General features: G+C 44.7%; 1 protein-coding gene across 1 annotated transcript in view; it reads left to right on the top strand.

Moving 5' to 3' along the window:
* GTF3C3 (general transcription factor IIIC subunit 3) overlaps window positions 1–25,112 on the top strand; it is a 371,442-nt gene that overhangs the window by 43,918 nt on the left and 302,412 nt on the right. Inside the window, exon 2 of the mRNA XM_085648757.1 lies at window positions 23,237–23,348. Coding sequence (XP_085504883.1) covers window positions 23,237–23,348 — 112 coding nt within the window. The remainder of the gene's footprint in view (window positions 1–23,236; window positions 23,349–25,112) is intronic.

Here is a 25,112-nt window from a genome sequence, read left to right on the forward strand (position 1 = left end):
AGGTCAACACTGTAGGGGGTAGCCCAACTGTTCATGCCTGGACGTCAACTTAAAACTTCTCCAGCTGTCTGTTGAAACAAGAGAACAATTCCACTTCTACCAGACCTTATAGAACAAGAATTATAGAGAAATCCCAATGATGCAGCTCCCAGTTGCTGGAATCCTGAAGGTGACAGGAAAACCAATTCTCAACTGAATTGAAATCAACAGGGCGTTCATCTGCCTTGATTGTGAGGTTTCTTTCAGATCACAAGTTCCTTAGAGAAAGAGCTGCCAGCCTGTTGGTCCTGGTCCCTCTCTGTATATATACAGAGCAAACTGCTGAGATTCTATCCATTCGAAGAACAGTGCAACAGTTGGACTTCACTGTGATTAGGAATTTCTGGGGAACTGATATGGAGACCAGAAATGTCTGTTGGACATGCCATAAAGACTGATGCCCCACTAAAAATGACTTACTGGGAATTAATAAAGAGACCAAGAACTTTCAGTGGACAGACCAGAGGTAGGTTCAGTTTGGCGTGATTACCTGCAGGTGGGCAAACAGGGTGAAAATAAGCAAAATAAAACTGGGCGAAGATACATATATGCAAAATTAATTTAAATAAATGAGAGAACAGAAGAGCTTGAAGGACAAAAAAGAGAAAGACGTGATAAAGCTTATTGCAAGAAAACATTTTAAATAAGACTCCTAAGTCTTGTAGACTTGGTAATAATGAATACAGTTGGTAATTGAAGCTAGATAGGCAGAAAGTGCAGAAGAAAGAACTGCCACTTAAGGTAAACAAGGAAAAAGGCATTATCTGCTAGGAGCAGCAATATAGAGGAAGAGGGTTCTGGCAGCAAAGTAGTGTCAAATAATACATTTCTTATGTTGTTTACTGATGAGAGAGCAATTAAAGGAAAAGATACCGCCTTGTTTTGCTATAAATTATACATATTGCTTCTGCACTTACCTTTTGAGATCGCAGCTTGCATTAATTGTAGATGCCGCATTGAGTTGACAATGTCTGGAGTAGAGGATGAGGCATAGCTCTGCTAGAAGCACACATCTGAGACTCAGTCTCATGCAGCCTAGGTTTTGGTTTCAAAGTACTAAACTGGGGTTTCACCAGGACTGCAACTATTGTATTCTGGTTAAGCCACGAGGCTAACTACCCACTTGTGGTCTTAAAGTACTTTGGATGTGGGTACATATAAGAAACACATGTAATAGGAAAGGCTATTGCACAATTGGTAATGATCCATATAAGTTTCTTTGACGTTTATGCTGCTGTTTGGTTCGCTGTAATGTTAAATTTTCTGTGCTCTTACAGTGCAATGATGAAACCTCACCATGCTTAATGCCCACATTCCTACAGATACTTCAGTAGCTGTTTGATATATGATCCTCCTCTGTTCCCACTGCTGTTCACTTGCTCTGCAGAAAAGGTCACTATGGTTCATTTTAGCATATCCTAGCGAGCAGAGTTACATCCCTAAGACAGTCATCTCCACAGTGGCCAAGTTTTAGTTTCTGTTGGGTGGATAAACAGTGAACGGTCTATGCATTTTTTATTTTGCATGGCTATAGCTGACCATCATTACATGCATGGTGGACGTATCACTACATGTGTAAAATTATGCATTGGTGGCAACTTCTGAGGATGTAAAATGTGTGCTTAGCATTTCATGTGCTGTTTCCATGCCCAGAGTCTCATCAAATACAGACGTAGCTTATGGAGAATATGCCGTCCCAGTTTATCAGAGAAATAGCATTGTTTGATAAGGTCATGCATTTCACTACATGTAGGCAAGGTTACAGATGCTTGCTGCGAACGTTACATGGCATTTAATCATCTTTCTGATGAGCCTTATGCTAAATACATCAAAATATATATTGATCGCTTGCTGGAAATATGCTAGCAATCTCGTATAGTCCAAGAAATCCCCCAAACTGGGTAGTGATTTGGAATTGTAATCTATTGATAAAGTTTAGTAATCACTTAACAGTGTCGGTCATCCCTCTTGTTCTAGTGAAATCAATGTCCAATCATTCTAGCCTTCCTCTGATCTCCGAAACAGTGATGATCATTACTCGCATTTTCTGGATGGGGGCACTGGGGGTCCAGATGATATCCTGAAGGAAGAGGCTGGGTACCATTGATCAATGGCTATCTCGCTGCATGGTGCATTTCTGGAAGCGGTAAGCGGCCTCATCGTCAGCTGATAGCTACTAAAGCCAGGTGCACTGAACTCAGACGATGCTGCACTAATATTTCACATAAGATACTTCGGTAAGCTTGAACTTTAGACTGACTGAAATGTGGAAAAACTGTTCTCTTTGTTGAGAAGAGTTCATCTGCCTCGTATAATTTCGGATCATAACCCGCTGATTATCAATGTTACCTTAAATCCTTACTCGAAGCCTCTTAGAGTATGGACTTTCGAGAGAAAGCTTTTGACTGAACAACTCTATCTAGACCATATGCGCCCATGGGTAACTGAGTTCTCAGACCTGAACAGGGGGTCAGCACAGAGCAATATCATTTGGGACACATTTAAGGCAGGAATTCGAGGCGAAACAAAAAGCTTTTCGTACTCTCGGCAGAGGCGATTGGCTGATCAGACTAATGTCCGGGTTGACGCACTAAGGCGTGCAGAGGTCCTTCTTACTGATGCAATCAGGGAGGACCGCGACATAACACAGCTCCAAACTCAGGTTGCGATTATTAGGGCTTCTTTGCTTGAGTTTTTTGGACAGGACCTGGCTGCCAAATACTCTCAGTATCGTCAGATGATGTTCGAGTTAGGTGAACAATCAGGTAGGGTCCTGGCCAAACGTCTCCAGCAGCGGGCCCATGCTAATCGTATTATTAAGATTAAAGATACCCAGGGTCACATTCAGGACACTCCTGAGGGAGTTCTGGCTGTTTTCTCTGAGTTCTATAGCTCTTTATATACTGAAGAGCTTAATGATAATAATGCAGATAACGAGTTTGTTTCCTTTATAAACTATCTCAATACTTTTGTAACGCCCTGAACGTCTCAGGATCGTTTAACAGACACGATAATGAGAACGCAACCACTTGTGAAGGTTTAGTTATTTTAATGAAGGCAAAAATAATACAAGGAATAAACAAAGGTTATAGTCACTGGAATCCTCCAGGCTAAGTACGTTACCAGCCCACAGCACGGATGGTCCTAACCGTCCTCTGCATATACGCCGATCCCGGCGTATGCCAACAGAGGGCAGAAATGAAATGGCCGACAATGCCAATCGGTAGGCTGTGAGGGGCACGAAGAGTGTTGGGGAGAATCGAGGAGTCAGGGAAACACCCAGCCGGGGTCTCTACCTGAAGGGAGCAGCCGCTCAACCTCTTCCTCAGACTGCACCGGGACGCGGAGTCACCTCCTGGTGATGCGTCACCGATACCCCAATCACAAGCAAAGAAGACTGAACCGAGAGCAGCCGCTCGATCGATCCTGTGGACTTCCGAGTCTGTAACGCGGCAAACACCTCCTGGTGTGCGTTACAGCTGGCAGTCCCTGTATCTCTGGTCGGGCTGGGAGTTACGACTCCAACCAGCAAAAGCGCCACTGCGCTTTGACTCAGCCGAGTCAAAAAGCGAAGCTCAATGGTTATCCGGTAGAGCTTCCGGGTCCTTCACAGGTGACGATGGGGCAAGACACGGCCCAGGGAGTAACGACTCGACCTACCTCCGTTCTTGCCTTACTGGAGCACCACTCCGGAACACTGCTCTTCACTAAGCAGGTACGTCGGTTGTAAACACAATATCCGACAGCGTTGTACCTCCCGGTTCCTCCCTTTATAGGGCGTTGTTTTCCTTGAGTTATGTAACAGCTCTCCTGTTTACATAAGGGCGTGTTTTCCTTGAGTTATGTAACAGCTCTCCTGTTTACATAAGGGCGTGTTTTCCTTGAGTTATGTAACAGCTCTCCTGTTTTACATAAGGGCGTGTTTTCCTTGAGTTATGTAACAGCTCTCCTGTTTACATAACCTCTCAACCGCTAAGCATCCTGGGAGATGTAGTCCGTTTTCGCTGGTTACCGTTTTCCTCCCCTCGCATGACAGGAATTCTTGACAGTACATCCTCCCTCTCAGCGGCTCCCCACGGGTCCAGCGCTGGCAGGAAAACGCCGATGGAACAAGGAGACCAAGCGCGGAGCATGAACCCCTTCAGCCGGTTCCCATGACTGCTCCTCCGGGCCATAGCCTTTCCACGCAACCAGGTACCACAGCTTCCCCCTGCGCCATTGGGACGCCCGTATGCCCGACACTTCATACTCCACCTCCTACTCCACGCATACCGGCCTAGGTGTCCCCGACGGCTTGGAAGGTGCTGGTTTGAGCAATGATACATGAAAGACAGGGTGTATCCGCAATGACTGGGGCAAGCACACCTTCACGTTCACGGGACCCATACACTTGGTAATTCGATAGGGGCCCATGTACTTGGGATGGAACACACTGTTCTTTCGAAACCTCATGTTTCTTGTGGATATCCAGACGTAGTCTCCAGTGCGGTACAGTGGCCCGGGCCTTCTCTTCCTGTCTGCCGCAGCCTTGTATCTTCTCTTGGCCTCTATTAGGACAGCCCTTGAGCGCGTCAACGTGTCTTTTATGTGTGCCACCCTGTCCGCTGTGGCGGGAATCCTGTCCTCTCTGAACGGATGTAGAAATGGCAAGAACCTGGGATGTTGGCCATAGTTGCTATAGAACGGAGATGACTGTGTGGAGCTGTGAGTGGCGTTGTTATAGGCGATCTCTGCAACCCATAGCAAGTCGACCCATTCTTCCCTGCCTTGGTCCACAAAACATCGCAGATACTGTTTGAGCGTTTGGTTCAGGCGCTCGGTTTGGCCGTCCGTTTGAGGGTGGTAGCTGGTGGACAGGGCGGTCTTAACATGCAGCGCAGTGCACCAAGTCTTCCAGAATTGCGCAGTAAACTGCGACCCCCGGTCCGACACGATCACCCCAGGTAATCCATGCAGTCGTACCACATTCTTTAGGAGTAGTGACGCCAATTCCCCGGCCGTAGGGACTCTCTTGCAGGGGATGAAGTGCCCCATTTTCGTCAAGTAATCCACCACCACCAGTATTGCCGTCATCCCCTGGTCTACCGGTAGGCCCACCACGAAGTCCAGTGATATGCTATCCCATGGTCTATCCGGGGTCGGAAGTGGATGTAAGAGCCCTTGGGTTCGGCCATGGTCGGCCTTCATGGTAGCACACGTAGGACACTCCTGTCCCCACCTCCTGACATCCACTCTCATGGTTGGCCACCAGAAATGCCGTCCCATGCTAGCCACCGTTTTTTCAAAGCCCAAATGACCTGCGCATGGAGAGTCATGGCACCAGATGAATGCTTGTTTCCTTAGCCTAGGCGTGGGTATTAATAGGCACCTGCCCTTCAGGGGTATCCCGTCCTTCAGCTGCCATTCTCTGTGACTGAGGAGCCACCTCCGCCATGCGAATCACCTGATCCCTCTCTTTATTCCCCTCAGGAAAGTATCCGGTTGGATAACCCCCAATACCATCCTCGGGGAAATGATGGAATGCTCGGTCGCAGGCAATGGTTCCTTAACTGCAGATTGACGGGACAGGGCGTCCGCCTTCCGGTTTTCCGTCCCCGGCCGATATGTGATGCGGAAGTTGAACCCCGCAAAGAAGATCATCCACCGCAGCTGTCTGGGAGAAAGGTGTCTTGTGGCCGTCATGAACTGTAGGTTCCGATGGTCCGTGTACACCGATACCACATGTCTTGCCCCCATCAACCAATGCCTCCATTCGGTGAAGGCGTCCTTGATTGCGAGAAGCTCCTTCTCCGCAATATGGTAGTTGCGTTCGGCGTCGTTGAGTTTGCGGGACATGTACGCAACGGGATGAAGCACCCCTGTGTCGTGGTTGCGTTGGGACAAGATAGCCCCCAGCGCCACATCCGATGCGTCCGCTTCCACCACGTAGGGGAGATCCGGATCGGGGTGAGCCAACACCGGTGCCTTACCAAAGGCGCTTTTCAGGGCCTCAAAGGCTTTGTTCGCTTCAGGGGACCAGACAAACTCCTTGGACTTCCTCAGTAGCTGTGTGATTGGGGCCACCAATCCTGAAAATCCATCTATAAACCGCCTGTAAAAGTTGGCGAAGCCAATGAAACTTTGGACGTCCTTCACGCTTTGGGGCACCGGCCATTCTTTCACCGCCTTGATCTTTCGTTCTGCCATCTCCTGTCCCTCTGGACTCAGCATCACTCCGAGGAATTCCACGGATGTGACGTGGAAGTCACACTTGCTGAGTTTACAAAACAGCATGTTTTCCCTCAGCTTTTGGAGCACAGCTTTGACGTGGTGTACGTGCTCCTCCACACTGGACGAATAGATGAGGATGTCGTCGATATATACGACCACGTAGATATCCAACTCCTCTCTGAATACCTCATTCAAAAAGTACTGAAAGGCTGCCGGGGCGTTGCACAGACCGAACGGCATGACGAGGTACTCAAAAAGGCCGAACCTGGTCTTAAAGGCGGTCTTCCACTCGTCTCCGTCCCTCATGCGCACCAGATGGTATGCCCCTTTCAAATCCAACTTGGTGTAGATACGAGCTTTCTTGACCTGTTCCAGGAGTACACTGATGAGAGGCAAGGGGTACCGATTCTTTACGGTTATCGCATTCAATGCCCTAAAGTCCACACAGGCTCTCAGCTCCCCATTAGCCTTCGGGATGAAGAAGAGTGGCGAGGCGGCCGGAGACTTGGACGGGCGGATGAATCCTAGCTTGAGGAGTTTATCCAGGTACCCCCGGAGATGCACGTTTTCAGGCTCCGTCAGGGCATATAGCCTGCCGCTGGGAACGCTGGCCCCTGGCACCAGGTCGATCTGGCAGTCAAACTGTCTATGTGGTGGTAGCACTTCCGCCTTCACCTCATCAAATACATCCTCAAAACTGTGATAAGCCTGGGGGAGAGCCACATCTTTTTCTGCCGCTGTAGCCACCGTCTGACTCCCGCTCTCATCTGCGTCAAGGGATTCCGTTCCTATTCCACAATGCAGGATGCAATACGGTGACGTCAGTTCGATGCGATGTGTTGGCCAATCCACAGAGGGGTTGTGTTTCTGTAGCCACGGCAATCCCAATATGACGCCATATTGGGGCGCTCGGATGATGTTAAAATCGATTTGTTCCAAATGGTTCCTCCCACATCTCATCGGAAGGACCCCCGTGTGCTGCCCGATGGGCCCCGTCACCAATCGCCTTCCGTCTACAGCATAGACGTCTTCGGGTACAGCTTTGGGAAGAAGCACTAGCCCTAGCCTGCATGCCTCGTTGTGGTCCATAAACATGCCAGTGGCCCCTGAATCCACCATGGCCACAACGGGTATCCACTGGTCATGCACTCCCACGTGCACCGTGAGAAACAGGTGTCGTTGTCCCTTAGTGACCGAGTTGGAAAGTGAAGGGATGGATGAGTGACTCCGAGATGCCCCTTCTTTGGTCTGGGAGTCCTCTAGTTTTCCGCCGGTATGTCCACCACGGCTGTTACCGACCGGTTGGCCCGATAACGTGACGTCTTCGGTTTGGCAGGGCATTCACGTACGTAGTGGCCTTTTTTGCCACAATATAGGCACAATCCTTGTTTACGGCGTGACTCTTTCTCCGTGGCTGTGAGGCTCGCTCGTATTGCGCCGATGTCCATGGGTTCTCCCTTGGATGCGGTGGAAGTTTTAGGACTTCCCACTGTCACATAGGATGGAAGGGATTTTCCTTTTCTCCCATGATCCCCCTTTCTTTCACTTAGCCTATGTTCCAGCCGTAATACCAGGTTGATAAGGCCCTCACATGTCTTGGGTTGTGGGTCAATATGAGCCACGGCGTCCTTGAGCTCATCGCACAGCCCGTGATGGAAGAGCGCCGTCTGTTTAGCAACAGGCCACTTGGTTTCCGCAACCAGCCTTCGGAACGCGTTGAGATACTGCACCAGGTCGTTGGATCCCTGTCTCAACTCAAGCATTTCACGGTCCGCCGTGTACGAGTCAGCCCTTCTGTCGAAGACCTTCAGGAATTCCTCGCGAAAAGCACCCCAATCACATAAGATGGGGTCGTCCCTGCTCACCAGAGGTACGGCCCATTGTGCCGCGTTTCCAGCCAAATAGGATATAAGGAAAGCCACACGAGCCTGGCTCGTGGGGAACGCCCTTGGTTTGCACGATAGATGTAGCGCCACTTGTGTGAGGAATACCTGCACTGTGTTAGGATCCCCACTGTACCTCTCTGGTGTTGCCAAGGGGACGGCTACCGGCATTTCCACTACTACCGCAGGGGTCTGGTTCGTGAGGGAGGTGCTGGGCGTGAGCGGGTCCAATTGGATAGTATCCAGTCTGGCTTTTACATCGGCTGTTTCTTGCCTGGAGGCAGCCAATTCAATTTGCACGGTCGCTAAAGCAGCCAGCACATCATCAAGTGTTGCCATGTCTGTTATCGACCGGGAGACAGTTAGTGTTATTAAGGTCGGATATTTTGTAACGCCCTGAACGTCTCAGGATCGTTTAACAGACACGATAATGAGAACACAACCACTTGTGAAGGTTTAGTTATTTTAATGAAGGCAAAAATAATACAAGGAATAAACAAAGGTTATAGTCACTGGAATCCTCCAGGCTAAGTACGTTACCAGCCCACAGCACGGATGGTCCTAACCGTCCTCTGCATATACGCCGATCCCGGCGTATGCCAACAGAGGGCAGAAATGAAATGGCCGACAATGCCAATCGGTAGGCTGTGAGGGGCACGAAGAGTGTTGGGGAGAATCGAGGAGTCAGGGAAACACCCAGCCGGGGTCTCTACCTGAAGGGAGCAGCCGCTCAACCTCTTCCTCAGACTGCACCCGGACGCGGAGTCCCCTCCTGGTGATGCGTCACCGATACCCCAATCACAAGCAAAGAAGACTGAACCGAGAGCAGCCGCTCGATCGATCCTGTGGACTTCCGAGTCTATAACGCGGCAAACACCTCCTGGTGTGCGTTACAGCTGGCAGTCCCTGTATCTCTGGTCGGGCTGGGAGTTACGACTCCAACCAGCAAAAGCGCCACTGCGCTTTGACTCAGCCGAGTCAAAAAGCGAAGCTCAATGGTTATCCGGTAGAGCTTCCGGGTCCTTCACAGGTGACGATGGGGCAAGACACGGCCCAGGGAGTAACGACTCGACCTACCTCCGTTCTTGCCTTACTGGAGCACCACTCCGGAACACTGCTCTTCACTAAGCAGGTACGTCGGTTGTAAACACAATATCCGACAGCGTTGTACCTCCCGGTTCCTCCCTTTATAGGGCGTTGTTTTCCTTGAGTTATGTAACAGCTCTCCTGTTTACATAAGGGCGTGTTTTCCTTGAGTTATGTAACAGCTCTCCTGTTTACATAAGGGCGTGTTTTCCTTGAGTTATGTAACAGCTCTCCTGTTTTACATAAGGGCGTGTTTTCCTTGAGTTATGTAACAGCTCTCCTGTTTACATAACCTCTCAACCGCTAAGCATCCTGGGAGATGTAGTCCGTTTTCGCTGGTTACCGTTTTCCTCCCCTCGCATGACAGGAATTCTTGACAACTTTAAAAGTTACAGACCAGCAGAACACTATTTTGGCAGCTCCAATAGAATGGGAGGAAGTCAAATTGGCGCTAAACTCACTAGCTAAAGGCAAGGCGGCTGGCCCGGATTCCATTCCCCTTGAGTTTTATTCCATATTTCGTACTGAGATATGGCAGGATTTTTTAACAATCCTTAGAAATGCACAATTGGGCCGCATCCCAGATTCCTGGCGCTTCACAACTATTATTCTTTTTAAGAAAAAAAACAAGCCAGTGCTAAATCCTGCATCATTCCGCCCGATTTCGTTGATTAACACTGACATTAAGATTTTTGCAAAAATCCTAGCCACAAGGTTAGCGTCAGTGATTTCACCTTTAGTTTCTATACGCCAACATGGTTTCATCCCTGGTAGAGACACAATAGACCATGTTCGCCGTGTTATAGCTCTGCTGGACTGGGCACAAGTCACGGGCTCCCCCCTGGGTGCAATCCTGTTAGACGCTGAAAAAGCGTTTGATAGGGTTGCCTGGGGGTTTCTTTGGCGAACCTTACACTGTCCAGAGTTCATCTATGCCTTGCAGTCATTATATATCAAACCTTCTGCAACCCTATCTATATCAGGGCTTATATCAAGACCGTTTGATATTAGCAGGGGCACTAGGCAGGGTTGCCCCTGCTCACCCCTCCTTTTTGCACTCTATATAGATCCGTTTCTGTCCAAACTTGAACTGACTTTAAATATATCTCCTGTCAGGATTTACACGCATGAATTTAAAATCTTGGCATACGCCGATTATATTTTTGTCCTGACTAGTGACGTTTCCACTGCATTTTCTGCCATTAAGTACTTAGCACAACAGTTTGGCCAGTGCTCGGGCTATAAGCTTAATGCCCAGAAAACGCAAGTGGTTCAATCCACAGCAATGGCCCCGTCCGATGCACCAGTGGTTCAATTGCAACATTTGGCTGTTCCACTGTTTGGTGATAGAGCCACACTTCCGCTTTGGCGGGCACCCTCTATATTTGAAATTGGATTAGGAGAGGAGGCCAAGGGAATCTTACTATCAGTCCTCGAACCTAGTTACTACAAAAAAACTAAGTTTAAAGTAATTATCTCCATGCCCTCAGTGTGGAGGAAGGTACGCCGTAGATGGTCCATTGCTAATTTTAATTATTTCACTCCTCTGTCGTCGGCTAGACTATTACCCTCCATCTTTCAAGACCAAACTACATTTCGGTGGAGGCAGCTTGGTATTATTACTTTGGGTGATTTAGCATATAAGGGCACTATGGCATCTTTTCTCTTTTTGAAAAATAAGTTCAGTTTGGCTACTCATGAATTCTTTAAGTATCTCCAGCTTCGGTCCTATTTAGGTAAACTGTCAGCCAATATTCCTACTCTGTTTGCTAAGCATAATCTTATGGTTATGATCTTGAAGAACTCAAGGATAGGCCCGCTTTATCAAAACTTACTGCTCGGCCTTCCTGGCGATCTTTCCCTTTATAACATCAAATGGGGAACTAAGTTGGGTAAGACTAGTATAGATATTACGCATTCATTAGAGCTGTCTAGTACGGTATTAATCTCAGGGAGCCTGCGCTCCCAAAGTTATATGGCCCTATTTGATCTTTACTACACCCCAGCTAAAATATCCAAATGGGGTGGTAGGGGCCTTTATAGTTGTCCGAGATGTGGCCTACCAGCAGCTAACGATGTACATATGTTTTTTTCCTGCTCAAAACTGGTTCAGTTCCTTCAAGATGTTCAGGTATTTATGAACACAAGTCTTAAAATCCCTGTGGAGCTATCCCCCGAATTAGTTATATTAGGATGCGAGACAGACTTTTTGGCATTAAGAGCGACCCATACTACAGCCGTATTATTTATAGCTATGTCTGTCATACGATTGTGTATTACATCGGAATGGCTTAGCTCTACCCCTCCAACCTTTTTTAATTGGAGAGCAAGGATGTTAGCCCTCCATAATTTAGAATCAGCCGTGTTTATGAGGGGTGGTAGGAGAAGACGAGAGAGGGGGGTAAGAATTTGGGCTCCTGTAACGCATTGGTTGAACAATTGAAGGACATACCTAGTCTTATTACTGCACGAATGTACTTTTTTTTTTCTTTTGCCTTCCTTCTCTTGTTTCCTCTCTCTTTGTTTACTCTTTTATATAGTAGTCATTGCTGCCATGTGATTTGTATGATTTTTGTCTTTTTGTCTTAAAAAGTCCTTATTCGCTTTCCTATTTACAGATACCTATGATGTATTAATAGGTTACGTATCATTGTAATGTTTTCAAGCTGTTTAATAAAAATTAAAAAAAAAAAAAAAATAGAGAAGAGTTCATCTGCCATGGAGCCTTTATGTGGAAGTCCGCTTAAGAGGTAGTCTGTATCTTCTTAATAGGTACTCAACACAGGTATTGTGGATGACAAATTATGGAGTGATCATTAGCACCCTGGAGTTGAATACTAAAGGTTGGAATAACAGATCTGAAGGGAATGGACAGATGGCAGGAAAGTCATTCAAAGAAAGGTGAGTGGGAGAAAAGCCCAATAGATAGGTAAGTGAGCTGGATAGGTTATTGGGGAGAGAGGGAAGAGCGCTGATGCTAAGTCTAAGCAGGCTGTGGAAGGTACCCAAGTCCCAATGCCATGTGCTAGGTTAGAGTATTCACGGGCTATTTTAATGTTGTATTGCAGAAAGTCAGAAGGATTCCGTTGAATATAGTTGGAGACTGATCAGTGTGCCCAGGAGTCACAGAATCACGAGTCCAAGAATCACCTATCTTCTTTTGCCATCACATCTCCTCTGGTGCCTTTCTAACACAGATTTTAAGGAAGGAATGCGGCTGCGGGAGTTGGTTTCTGCTGAGGGAGATTGTTGGGATATTGAGTAAAGCAGGACTCCTAGGATCAGTCCGCAGATACCGTCAAGCGTTAGCTGAAAGTAATAAGACATTGTGGTTTCTAGGACCCATTCTGCAAAAAATGTTTTATACGTATCCTTTACATTTACCAAGATGTGCAGGGTGTTTACTTACCCATGCGATAATGAAACAATTGGCTTTACTAGTAAACCTGAAGAAAGAAAATATGCCTCACGCGTGGAGTCAATGTCAGAGATGTTAATTGACATTGGGGAGATGTTAATAGGCAAACGTAAGTAGGCCCTTACTTGATGCTGGTTGCATTTGACAGTATGGCTTCCTCTGGATTCCACCCTGCTGACACACAAATATGGGAGTTTGTGAGGTAAAACCTGAAACTTGTGGCAGCAAATAGAAGATGGACTGGAGGAACAAAGAAAGACAAAGTATGTGAATTAAAATAAAGCAAAGCTATAAAAACAGGGAAGCGAGGATCTTTTATAAATAACATTAGATCAATTCGCAACAATATGAACTAAGAAATAGCATACCTGTGAATTATATGAATTAAGAGACAGGAATGGACCATGGGAGGCATTGAATTCAATGAATCCCGAACATCTGAAGTGTTGTGATACACCTCTTGCTGGTTTACTTGTCTTTAACTAGAGAACTAAACAATCACTTTCTCATTTCACCTGAAGGATGTGATACGTCATCTTCTTTTCAAAAACAAGTATTGCTGTAACTAATATTGTGCAATGTTTTTTTTTTTTTGTCCTCGTTTGCCTTACCCTCAATGTTGGACAAGCCAATCACCACACATGTGCACCAGTTGTTATAGTGGTGGCATACATGGCCAAACAACCGAGGGACTTTCTCAGACTCCATCTAGGCATGTTACAACCTGCCGGACCGTTGGTGGACCTAGACAAACAAAAACCCGGTCCAAGGAGTGTTCAAGGCATAATCATAGGACCTGGGGAAAAAAAAAAAAAAAAACCCCGGACACTAGATGGAATTTAGGGTGTTCTTCACTTCTTCCCAAAAGCCAGCGATGGCCGGGCAGTCCAAGAACATGTGGACATCACAGGCCTCACTGTAGTTACATTTGTTGCACTTTTTGTCTGGGAGAAATTTGGAGAGTCTCAACGGTGTTATATATGCACGATGAACTGAGAATATGTGGTTTGTTTTAGCCATGATGGTTTCACAATTTTATGGAGGAGACCAAAGGATTTTAGCCAAAGCTCTTCACAGTGTAGGCCAGTCGCCCCCCCCCATAGCTGGTCTGGAAGAAGGAACTCTCCATCACTTTCCTCCATCAACTGCCAATACCATATGGCTATTTCTTTCCCTCCTGAGGGAAGTTCCACTAACCGTTGCTCTAAAATGCTGGCCATCGCAGGAGCCAGAAATATTGGCCACAAATATTGTGCAATGTTAACTTTGTGGCAATTCTATCCTTGGACCACCACATGTCAAATAAAAGTGGAGATAGTGCAGTGAAGTAAGATGAAATCTTCAAACAGCATTGCAAATCTAATTTCCTGTGCCCAAAACAGAAGAGTGGAAGGAATGAGAAGCAGCGTGAGGCAGAATGGAAGTATGGGTACTGATCAACTTTACCATAAATTGTGGAAAACCAGAAATAAAAATAGGTGGGTAGATTTCTGTTGACTTTGGGAGAGAAAGAGCTATGAGGAAGACCCACCCATATGCTCCCTTACAGCCTGGCAAAGATGAGTTCATGCTTTAAGCCCGAAATACTGGCTCCATGATTCGGTTGGGTGCCCCGTATAACAGGGACGTCTTGAAGTGCGAGGAGTAATAATATACCCCCCATCAGAAGTTTAGACAAGGCTGGAGAACTCCTGATTATAAAGTGCGTGCCAAAGGGTGTAGCAGGCCTTTTGGACAGTGATCCTGAATAAAAAGCAGGTTCTCCTGTGCAGGCTGCTACATCGTAGACCTTCCAATGTATTAACAATTGTATTTAATGAAGAAAAATACCTACCTTTGCAATCAAGTTTGTAATTGTAATTGCATTTATGAAGTGCTTACTACTCCAATGAGGCATCGAAGCGCTGTAGGACAAGTAGCACTCTACTCCCGAACCCAAGCTAAGTGGTTAAGCCAGTTGTTATTGTTAATTATTGTGATTAGTCATGTGTGCTCAACAAAAAATGTCATGCATTTACTCCAGTTGCTTTGTGATGTATTATGTTAACTCCACTTAGGTGTGATCAATAGTGAGGGCTAGGTGGTTTCAGCTGAATAGTTGGTGAGATAGGATGGTTGAGGTTTGATCGTGTTTGGTCAATGGATAGAATTCTGATCTATGAAATGAGGTGTCAGTCAATTGCATAGTTACAATGAGAGAGATTTAACTATTGTGATCTTTTTTTCAGAGATCTGTTTTGCTGCATGCAAAGCAAGTGTCACATTTATGGAATAAACAACTTGCGGTGTGCAGCCACAGAGTATTACTGACTCCACTTCTCCCCATTGTCCTGGTTCACAAACCTCAACATTTCTTTGATCAGCAACTCATTGTCCTATGCCTTTATTAAAATATGCACATTTAAAGGGGACCACAAAATATGCTTTCATTACTTTTTTTTGGTATGAATACCACAAAAACATATATATTTACTATGCGTGAACAGAATATATTGTTGTCAATCTTGAAAGTTAAGTCCATGTAGCAATGTTTCTAAAACTGTTACTTAGCACAATCATACGTCGCTGAGTGGTCTTTTGTAGCCTTATTCCATCGCTGACATTTTTTTTACCTTGATTCTTCATATATAGCCTGTTTTTGGTTTAAAAAATCTGGTCATCCTAAAATGTGGGCACATGGTCAGAATGATGGATGGGGTCCAGCCCCTTCTCTTAATCAGGCGTACCCTCATCCTCTCAAGCATTTAATACCTGTTAATGGTCCCAGCAGAATGCAAAAATGTTTCCTAGTGCAAAATATCTATCGTGATTACCTTTGAGCTGCTCTACGTGCAAACATGTATCTGATAAAAACGATGAATAATTACCAAAAAATCGAATCTACGGAACATCCACCAATTTCACCACTATGTTGACGCATACCCTCCCCAACAGTCATGGCTAAAACACATTGGCAAAGCCAATATCTCTTGCATCTGCAAGACCTATTGGCTTTGCCAATGCTTGTTATTGATAGTTGGCATCCACCTACAGTTGAGGGACATTACAGAATTTTCATCTCAGTATATGCACTTAGGCCCTCATTTTTTTTATGTCGGCTGGAAAGCCTCCGACCTGTGGTTGTAGGCATTCCGCCCGACATATTCGGTTTCACTTTCGACTGCCGTATTAAAAAGACTGCGGTCATTCCGGCTGGCTTCCAATGGGTTCAGGGAGCCCATCGGCCAGTTGGAACCTGAGCGTAATCCCTTAAGGACGGCCTTCTCGCCATGGGGATTACGATGTCGGTTCCCCACAGGCTTTTCATATTTGGCTTTCTAACATGAAAAGCCTGTGGGGTTGTGACTTTGGGGGCCCTTAGCAGGGCCCCCGTTCAACAGTGGCCTCTGGTTGGGGACCTGGGAGGGCACATATGGTGCAACCCTGTTCATCCCTGCACCGAGTGGCAGGCACCTTGTTGTGCCTGCCACCTGATGCAGGGATTAACAAAAACTCTCATTTCTCTATGGGAACTTGTGCTGCTGCCGGTTTCCGACCGCAGCACAAGCTCCCATAGAGAAATGGGAGTGTGCGACTGCACAATGTGCGGTGGCATCCTAATACTGCGATCGGGATTGCCGACCAGAGGTCGGTCGGTCCCTATTCCGCAACAGTGTCGGGCGAACATGAGTCTGCCCAACATCGTAATGAGGCCCCTATTGTATAGTATGTTATTTGTATTGTATATACAGTTGAGTACCATCAATTAAGTAAGAGTAAAGCCTGTCACTTGCAGAGCTTAGAAATGGAAGTACACTAAGAAGCGCTATATAAACAAGCGCACTGGCAAAGCGAGTAGTTCTCACTTCAACATGCTAACACATGGAAACCGCTTTTGTGCATACCTGTATTTGCATGTGATAGTACATTGAAGGCAAACTCACTTGCTTTAGCAAAGCGTTTTTTATTAACATGAAAATAGGCAAGGAAGACCAACGAATCTGAGAAGGTTGGTGAAAACATAAATAAAATGTCATACAAGGAAGAACAACGGGAAATAATCCGAGATGGAAAGTCAACAAGAAAAAGACAGCGAGAAAAGCACAATGATGGAGACAGCAAAAACATGCACATAAGTTGCGACTAAAGTCGTGAGTAAAAATTAAAAAAAATGTTGTTGCAGTGAAAAATCAAAACAATAAAGCCCTGCTCTCTATGCAAAAATCAGGGTATAAATGTTTGATTATTCAACTTGATGTTGAGGTCTCTTGTCCAAAAAAAAACCAAGCATCTCATGGGAAGGGAAATAGAACACCAAAATGCCAATAACATTAGTTGAAAGAACCATACTCTTCTAGGTGGACTAAAGCCCACCCTGTATATGTTAAAGAATACTTAACTAAAGGCAAATCAACAACTGCTTTGTCATGCTAGACCTAACCAATAAAAAAACAAGTTATTATTCTAACTAGTAATTGCGGGTACAGTTATGGGGGTTCCTTTGAGTGTACTTGGCTCTTGCTGGTAGGAATGTGGTAAGAGAACCCTAGCTCTTCAGCTTGCTGGTAGAGGGCTATTGACAGTTGCAGGAATGGGGCTATAGCCCTTTGATTGTAGGGGAGTTTCATCCACCACATTTTTGGTGTTGGGCTGCTTCTTGTTAGGGACCCGTCAATCTGGTAAACCGCATGTATTTGTCATATAGATGATAACAGAAGGCGAACAGCGGAATGCAAACCTTTAAAAACAGAGAAGGGATATTATCATTGTGGCGAAAGTTTACTCTAAAGGGATGATATTCAGAACATAATCTCATCATCTTCCCATCTATATAATCGGGTGAAGATCTTTTCTCCTCAGCTATTGTTTGCAAATTGTTTTTGGAGGATTTCAATATCTCTTCTAAAAGTATTCGTGTAGCTTTTAAGAATGGAAATAATTCACAAACTGCCCGCAGATAGTATTCGAGGGGGGCTGAGATTCCTTAGATAAACCGCATCAGCACTGCTCAAGAGTTTGGTTCACCCTCTTTTTCTGACTCTTGGTTTGAGGATGAAAAAATGAAAAATACACTTTTTCAATATGCAGACTCTAACATGCAGCTAGGCTTATAGCTTTGACAATTGGTGATCACAGTTCGAGATTATTTCCTTTAGTAAGCCTTGGAGTCGAACGACCATTGCAACCATTACATTGTGGCAATTCTGAAATAGTCATTCGAAATCGTAGGCGAGGTTACTTCTGATATTTCTAAGGGTTATAAATATTCAGATGTTTTTTGTCTAAACGATTGATTTAGACTGAGCACAAATTAAGCAAGAAGAAACAAAAGTTGTAATATCATCCTTTCAAGAAGCCCACCAAAACTATCAGTTAATCATCTCTATAGTGTTTTTAATTTCTCAGCATCCAATGATGGGTAAGTCATGATGCTACTTAATAGCATGGGGTTGCAAAGGAAAGGATGATCGCCGTAGCTTGCTACAAAAAAAGTTAAACATTCTATTTCATCGAAAAAGTCAGCGAATTGAACGAAATCGAAAAGCTGTCTTGATGGACATTATAGGCTGTACGAACCTGATCAAATAAGGTGGTGTAGCTGTAAAAAAATGGGGCTTGGAGTACATGGGTTATGGCTCTACTTTCTGCTGCTCTAAATCTGGTAACATCTAGATACTGAAGTATACAAATAAGCGATGGATGGAATACTTGAAATAATCTCAGCCACTGTTAACGGACCACATCCTAGTCAGTCATTATTTTGCACACCATGCAACCTCAGTTTGGACCCAGCCATATGCAAATCAGTCTTCATCCTGCTCCAAGTGAAAGATCTAACCTGAGCTGCTAGGCCAGCTCTTCCCTGAACTGGGACACAAGCTATCTAATACCGGGTTCGCCATTATTAGGGATCATCAGTCAAGTATAGCTTGGTTCCAGTGGCACAGTATGCAGGGGACCCAAGTCTGGGCATATCCGTTCCACCTAGGGTGGCATTCTGAAATATACAAAAAAAAGTGATGGATGGAATGTTTGAGTTAATCTCAGTCACTGGTAATTATTCAGGCCTCATCCCCTAAATAAGTGTAACATATAGATTGGACACCAGCCAAGATATTCCTGCAACCTGGGATCTAACTTATTTGGAAGTGAAACTGAGAGGAAGAATTGGGCTACTTTGCTTGGCAACTATTCCGACATTGTATTTATTGCAACAGATCTAAATTGCACATGTACATTGTTATGATTTTAAATTCTTGTCTTGTTATTATCAACATTTTGTGCCATTTAATATAGTTTTTTTTTATAGCCAATGGCCTCCTCGAGGACTGTGTGCTTAATCCACAGGAAATAAAAATCCTTATCAGAGGCATGCATCTCCGCTATGAGTGGTAGCAAGGGATTTGGCCACCTAAAGTTGGCGCTGATACATACACCGAAGCAAGGTTTTCTTCTTCAGTAATAGTTCCAGATTTCAAAACTGGACCATCAATAGGATGGACTATTTCACCCTGTTAGAGGCAGTCATGATCGTATTCTTATCTGTCCAAATTCTTTTTTTTTAATAAGCAACACTGTGGCATCTGTGTTATTCATAATTTTAGTAGTGATCATTAGATTAAGGGATTCTGACAGATGAGCAGAAGTTAATAATCACAATTTAGAGGAAGGCATCCATAATGCCTCTATTTTCTGCAGGCACAGTAGAAATACAAACATTTGCTCTCTTCTTCATAGTCAGAAGTTCTTTTATGCCACACTTTTTGCATAATGGACAAGAACAAGTCACGTGTTTTTTGTCCATAATACATACATAAGCCCAATGTTTTGTGCCATTTCCTCTCCCCGGCAGATAACGGTCCCCTTACAGTTCCCTCCTGCAATGGCTTGTCAGTCTCTTGAGGGAAATAAACCGTTGAAATGAGAAAATACTGATCTTTTTGATAGGGATGATCAGCCACAATACCATTTTTTGTTTGGTTTCTCACTCTCAAGAGCTGAAATTGAGTTGGCAAGGTTAAATCAAATAATTAATCAGTCTAAACTCGAGCTAGCTTGTCCTTTATCTCATTTCACACCTCTCTGGAATAAAACACATTTAGGCCAGTTGATTTCATGAGCCATTTGACAAAACTTTGTTTTATAAGAGAATATGTGCAAGGAGTCATATTTACAACCAAGTAAAACTTCTTCTGTAGCATAGACTAATTCTTACTTTTTCTTCTTTTTAAAGGAAATGTGGTCTCAGTAGTGTTGTCACGATTGTCAATTTACAGATCGGTTTCTGCTACTCTGAATTTTTGAGAGCAAAATATAGTACACTTTGTTCCTTTGGGGAATCTGTTTACGAACCTTATGGGATGACCACTCGTGGGGTATATGGCACCAACTATTATGCTGAGTAAACCACCAAAAAGCACAAATAGGATTTTGTTTCTAGCATTAATGATGCAAAGATCATTACTTCTCAGAGTAATATTCTCCGAACATCTGCCAAGAAAATATGAACCTACACGGAGTTCAGCATTATAAAAACCTTCAATAAATACTGAACTTTAAAAGAGGACTCTGCGTTTTTGTAATAATGCCATTGCAAAAAATTACTTCACATGTCTGTGGTAAATATGGCAGAAGTGCATCGGATAAGTCTTCAACATCTGTATTGATCATAAACCAGTCCAGTCCATTAGAAGTGCATTGCTCAGTATTGTGCACTTGTGTTGTTATTGTAGATGGCCCCAGAAATCTGTGAACACACAGCAGTCACAGGTTCAAATGAAAGCAGGGCTGACCATAACTTGAGAAGAGAGGCAGCATGTGCTAAGAGAGAGCGCTTGTTTATATGGTGTGTGTTGAGAGCAGCCCCTGTTTTAATGTATTCTACTAAAATACATGCTAGCAGATACTTTTGACAAAATACGATTATTTTTAGTGCAGCTGCTAGATATGTAGCACAGTTATTGGCAGAGATCAAAAAGCCACAAAGTTGTGTAAAAGGAACCGGTTGACAAGGGAGGGCGAGGGTGAGGCAGGCAGTGGAAGGGAAAGTAAAGAAATATAAACAAGCGCGAGCGGCCACTTTAATTACAAACAGAGGGCCCCTGTGCGCCTCTGCTCGCTCCCGCAAGGTGGATGCCACCACAAGCACGAGTGCCTGGAAAGTGCAGACCGATTTCTAAAGGTCCTCTCCCAGAGCTGTGCATGCACGCTGCACTAGACTCGACCTAAAAAATGATCTTTAAATTAATGTTCTGTAGGAGATAGGAGTAGATGCTACATTTGAAAGTGCTAAAGAAAATTATTAGTACTTAACAGCCTAACCAAAAAGAAACCCAAAAACTAAAGAGTTACAAATTTAGCAGATGTAATAGAGAATGGCCCATATAACAAGCATTTGCAATGCAATCGGTCTCGCCTTTGGGACCTTATATGTATTTAGCTATGTAGCCCATTAGCCTGGGTGCTGATACATCTACTGTTCTTTAACATGGAGAGAAAGTAAGCACCAACCTGCGTGATACGCCAGGTATGGGAAAACATGGAGAGAAATATTGCCTTTCAGCTGGAAATGATATAGTCCAAAGCTCTGTTTTTAATATAAAATCAGGTCTTTTGGTGGTCATATCACTGAAAATACAAGATTTGAAAAAATATTATTGTCTGCGGGTGCTCGTGAAAGACAAATTCTAAGGACTGGAATCTAGAAAATGCTCTAAAGTGATTCTGGTATTTTACGGACCTCTGCTGGTCGTTTTCTATCAAGATAGTTAAATAGAGGCAGTTGAACAGAAAAAAAGTCCCTAAGCGGAAGGATACAAGTCCTAGGGCTGATCACCAGAGCCCACAAAGTACATACACATATAAGTATATACTAAAGTATATACATGAGGTCTCGATTGCTCTACCTAAAACGTAAGTATGCCGTTAGGCAGTTCTGCAGCACCAAATATCTTAAAGTTGGTCGGAACATTCAGGTTAAAATTACTCGATTGAAATCAGCCTTCAGCAGTGAAACCTTTAAAATATCATTATTAAGTAAGACATTTGCAGCAGTAAAGGCCACGTTTTTAAGCTGCCTTGGAATGGAGAAAATATTCACATTAGCACATCAGTGTAGGTCACAGCATGTTTTGTGTGTGTAAGATTAGATATCTGTAGGAGAGCATGATGCTTAATAAATAGACCTGTTTAGGAAAGGATGAGTAACTGCAAATTTGAAATTGCCAGTTAGATCAATACATATTAAATGTATGCATAAATGTGTAACTGAAAGCTGCAAAATTCTGAAAGGAGATAGACTGCAAGGAAAAAATATGATGATCGGAAAAGAAGGAAAGGTAAAGTTAACTTGATGCATCTTGGGTCTAAACCAATTGGACTTGGGAGTTGATGACCGCTTGCAGAGAATAAAAATATAACTACTTTTAAAATGTCTCTCTAGACTTCACTGTTTGGGTGATGGGGTCTACACTTATGACGTGCTATTGGTGTAAACAAAACCCTCATATCGGTAGACAAGCCGAAAGGGTCACAAATCTTTAATGGATAATACGACAGAGAGCAGTAATTACCGCTACAAGGCATGCAATGCAATGGAACACCTTCACCACTATTTTCCCTTAGCCTGGACCGCCCAAAAGGCCCTGCTCCTGGAGACTGGTTGATCTGTAAGAAGAAAAGAGGCCCGGCTACAAACAAAAGAGTAAACATAATTCAGCCTGCACTGTAACCAACCTTGCATGTCCTGTGGAGCTACAGAACATCCACCCAAGCAGAGCGTATTAGTCAGACTGTGGCACACTCTCATATACACAGCACCAGAGCCTCACCATTGGCAGAATGTTGCTATTTTACCAACACCAACCACGCCCTTGCTAAACCCTCTAGAGACGCTAAAATACACCACACTCACAAAAAACCTCTGGAGCTACCTGGCACACAATACCATACGGCAGTACTAAAATGTTAGGCAGGGCAACAATGCCTCTACAACCTCATTGTCTAAAACTAAATCAAATGTCAAAAGTCATATGGCACATGGATCCATCCAAATAGTTCACCATCGCTAAGCAACACCGTCTGGTCGTCCCTTCAGTGACAGTGATTCCATTCCACCTCCTAGACTGCTTTTAGTGAGAAACTCTACAACCATGTGGAATAGAGTACCAGTTTCCATAAATGCTGAGACCATACAATTGCTAAATTTAGAATGCAAATGCCCATAAAAAAAATCAGCTTTTATCTGTGTGTACTAATTCACTGCTGTTCCTCTGAATGTGAATTTACTGAAATTAGTCGCTCTAAGACCCCAAAAGCTGATTTGAAGTGGTGATGTGTGCCAGACAAGCTTTAACCCTGCAATTTTCAGTAAACGTAACTCCTTCTAAGTGCATAATGCTGAAAAGTAATCCTATTCTTGATGTATAAAATAAATTTTCCTTTATATCATTACTTTTGGCTTGAATTCAGTATTGGCGAGAATACTACTGCCTGCCACTAATCAACTTTATAATTTTCCTCAGGTTTTTAAATGTAATTGAAGGCATATAAGCATGGCCAACTGACAATAATGAAAGTTGTTTATTCCTGCTCTGAAAAGTAGTGTCTTCCATGTGCACAGGATACGACAGAAACAGTGACTGGTGGTATTGCTGAAGAGGTCCCGGAGGCTGTTTCCACTTCAACTTCAGGGAAACGTACTGCGAAACGCAGGGTTTATGACGAAAGTGAAGGTACACTTTTCTAACTAACCTGATTCCATTACATTCCGCCCAGGCCTTTTTAAGTCAAACCCTTCCAGACAGTGCAACTGTCTGGCTAGCTAATGACATCTTGGGAGATTCTGAAAGCTTCCCTGGGTATGCATTCCCCCTATTGCTTACCATTCGCTTTGTGTTCTGTAACTAACATTTGCTTCCTTTCTATTTGCTGGCTTTATTGGTTTTAGGCCTGTACAGCTTGAGTTTGTCCCTCCCGTGGAGTTTATTTACTGTAATCTTCCTCAAGTGTTCACCTCCTGTAAACAGGTCGTTAACTCTTGTTCTTATCTTGTCACATTTGCTGTGCATGGGATTTATGTGACAATTTTGCTGTGCAAGTAAAGGCTTTTTTCTAGCACACAATAACAAGCATTGGCATAGCCAATAGGTCTCGCCTTCGGGACCTTATAAGTGTTTAGCCATGCAACGGTTGATGTTGTAGAACCAAGGATATTGCGCTGCATAACTAAATATTTATAGGGGCCCAAAGGCGAGACCTATTAGCTATGTTTTTCAATAGTGAAGGCAGTAATCCTTGTTATTGGCAGGGTAAATGTGCACACTGAGCAGCATTTGCTGCTGCTTTTGGGCCTGTCCAGACCTGGTTGCATCTTTTTGTTATTATGGTGGGGAGAAGGGTTTACATTACTTATTAGGTGACATTTGTGTCAGAGGGTGGCGTTCTGTGTCACATGACACCAAGTACTATAATGTGACCTATCCGTAGCTGCTTCCTGTTGTGCGCTTCATGCGAACTGTAAGTACTTGCAGTACATATTTCTTCAACTAGACACACCTTTCAAGACAGGCCTGCTCTCTCCTTGAGCACAGGGAAGTAAAACACCATATATATGTTTTTATTGAATTCATCAAATGTGCTGCCTCTGTACCTGGAGAAGTAGGGAAAACATGGCGCCCGCGTGCTGAGCGGTAGCGCGCGTCCTCGGAGAAGCTCTCCGCTCCTCTCTCTCCTCTGCTAGTGTGTTGAGTTTATGCGGCGTCTCGGAGCGAGGGGTTTTCTCACCTCTCCCAGACTGGCTTGATTTTTCAGCGGATGAGTTTGAGAGCCTTGGATCGGGCTCCCGCCCTCACCTACGCCTCTGTCCCTGGGCTCTCCCTGCCGCGGCGTTGGGAAGCTGCAGCCGTGGAGTTACGACGCGGCCGCAGCGCAGCGGCTCGAGGTCTCCTCCGTGGCAGAACAGTGCAGGGAGTCTGTGGTAAGGTGACGGGGGTAGAGGGATTGGGACCTTTTCCCTTCAGGCCCCCCCCCTCGTCGGAGCCTTCTGAAGCCCCGGTGATATGTGGAGCTGAGTCAGGAAATGCTGCTGATCACGGACAGAGTATCGGAGGGGGCGAATCTGTTTTTCTTGAGAGCCCTGATCTAACCTCCTGCAGAAAGAAAGTTGTTAAAGGTAAATTACGAAAGGTTAGGGGCAGAGGAGGGGGGGCGAAGGGCAGGCACGGTACTCAGGCATCTTTTGCTGAGTGTAGCAGCAAGAGTAGATTGCAGGAGGGGGATGTTGCTGCTGATTCATTAGGTCCCCAGAGAGGGCTTGTGAGAGAGGCTGTTAAGGGGAGACAAGGAGAGCTTAAACCATCTCGCATCACACCCTCCTTGCGCTCTTTTTTTAAAGTCCTGCCCCAAGTTCTGTCCATTTCAAAACCCCACCTTTCCAATCAAGATTGCAGCCCTATATGTCCAGGTCTTCACGAGAAAATGGCATCTCAAATGGTAGC

This window comes from Triturus cristatus, chromosome 3_2, assembly GCF_964204655.1.
Source record: "Triturus cristatus chromosome 3_2, aTriCri1.1, whole genome shotgun sequence".
Classification (NCBI taxonomy): Eukaryota; Metazoa; Chordata; class Amphibia; order Caudata; family Salamandridae; genus Triturus; species Triturus cristatus.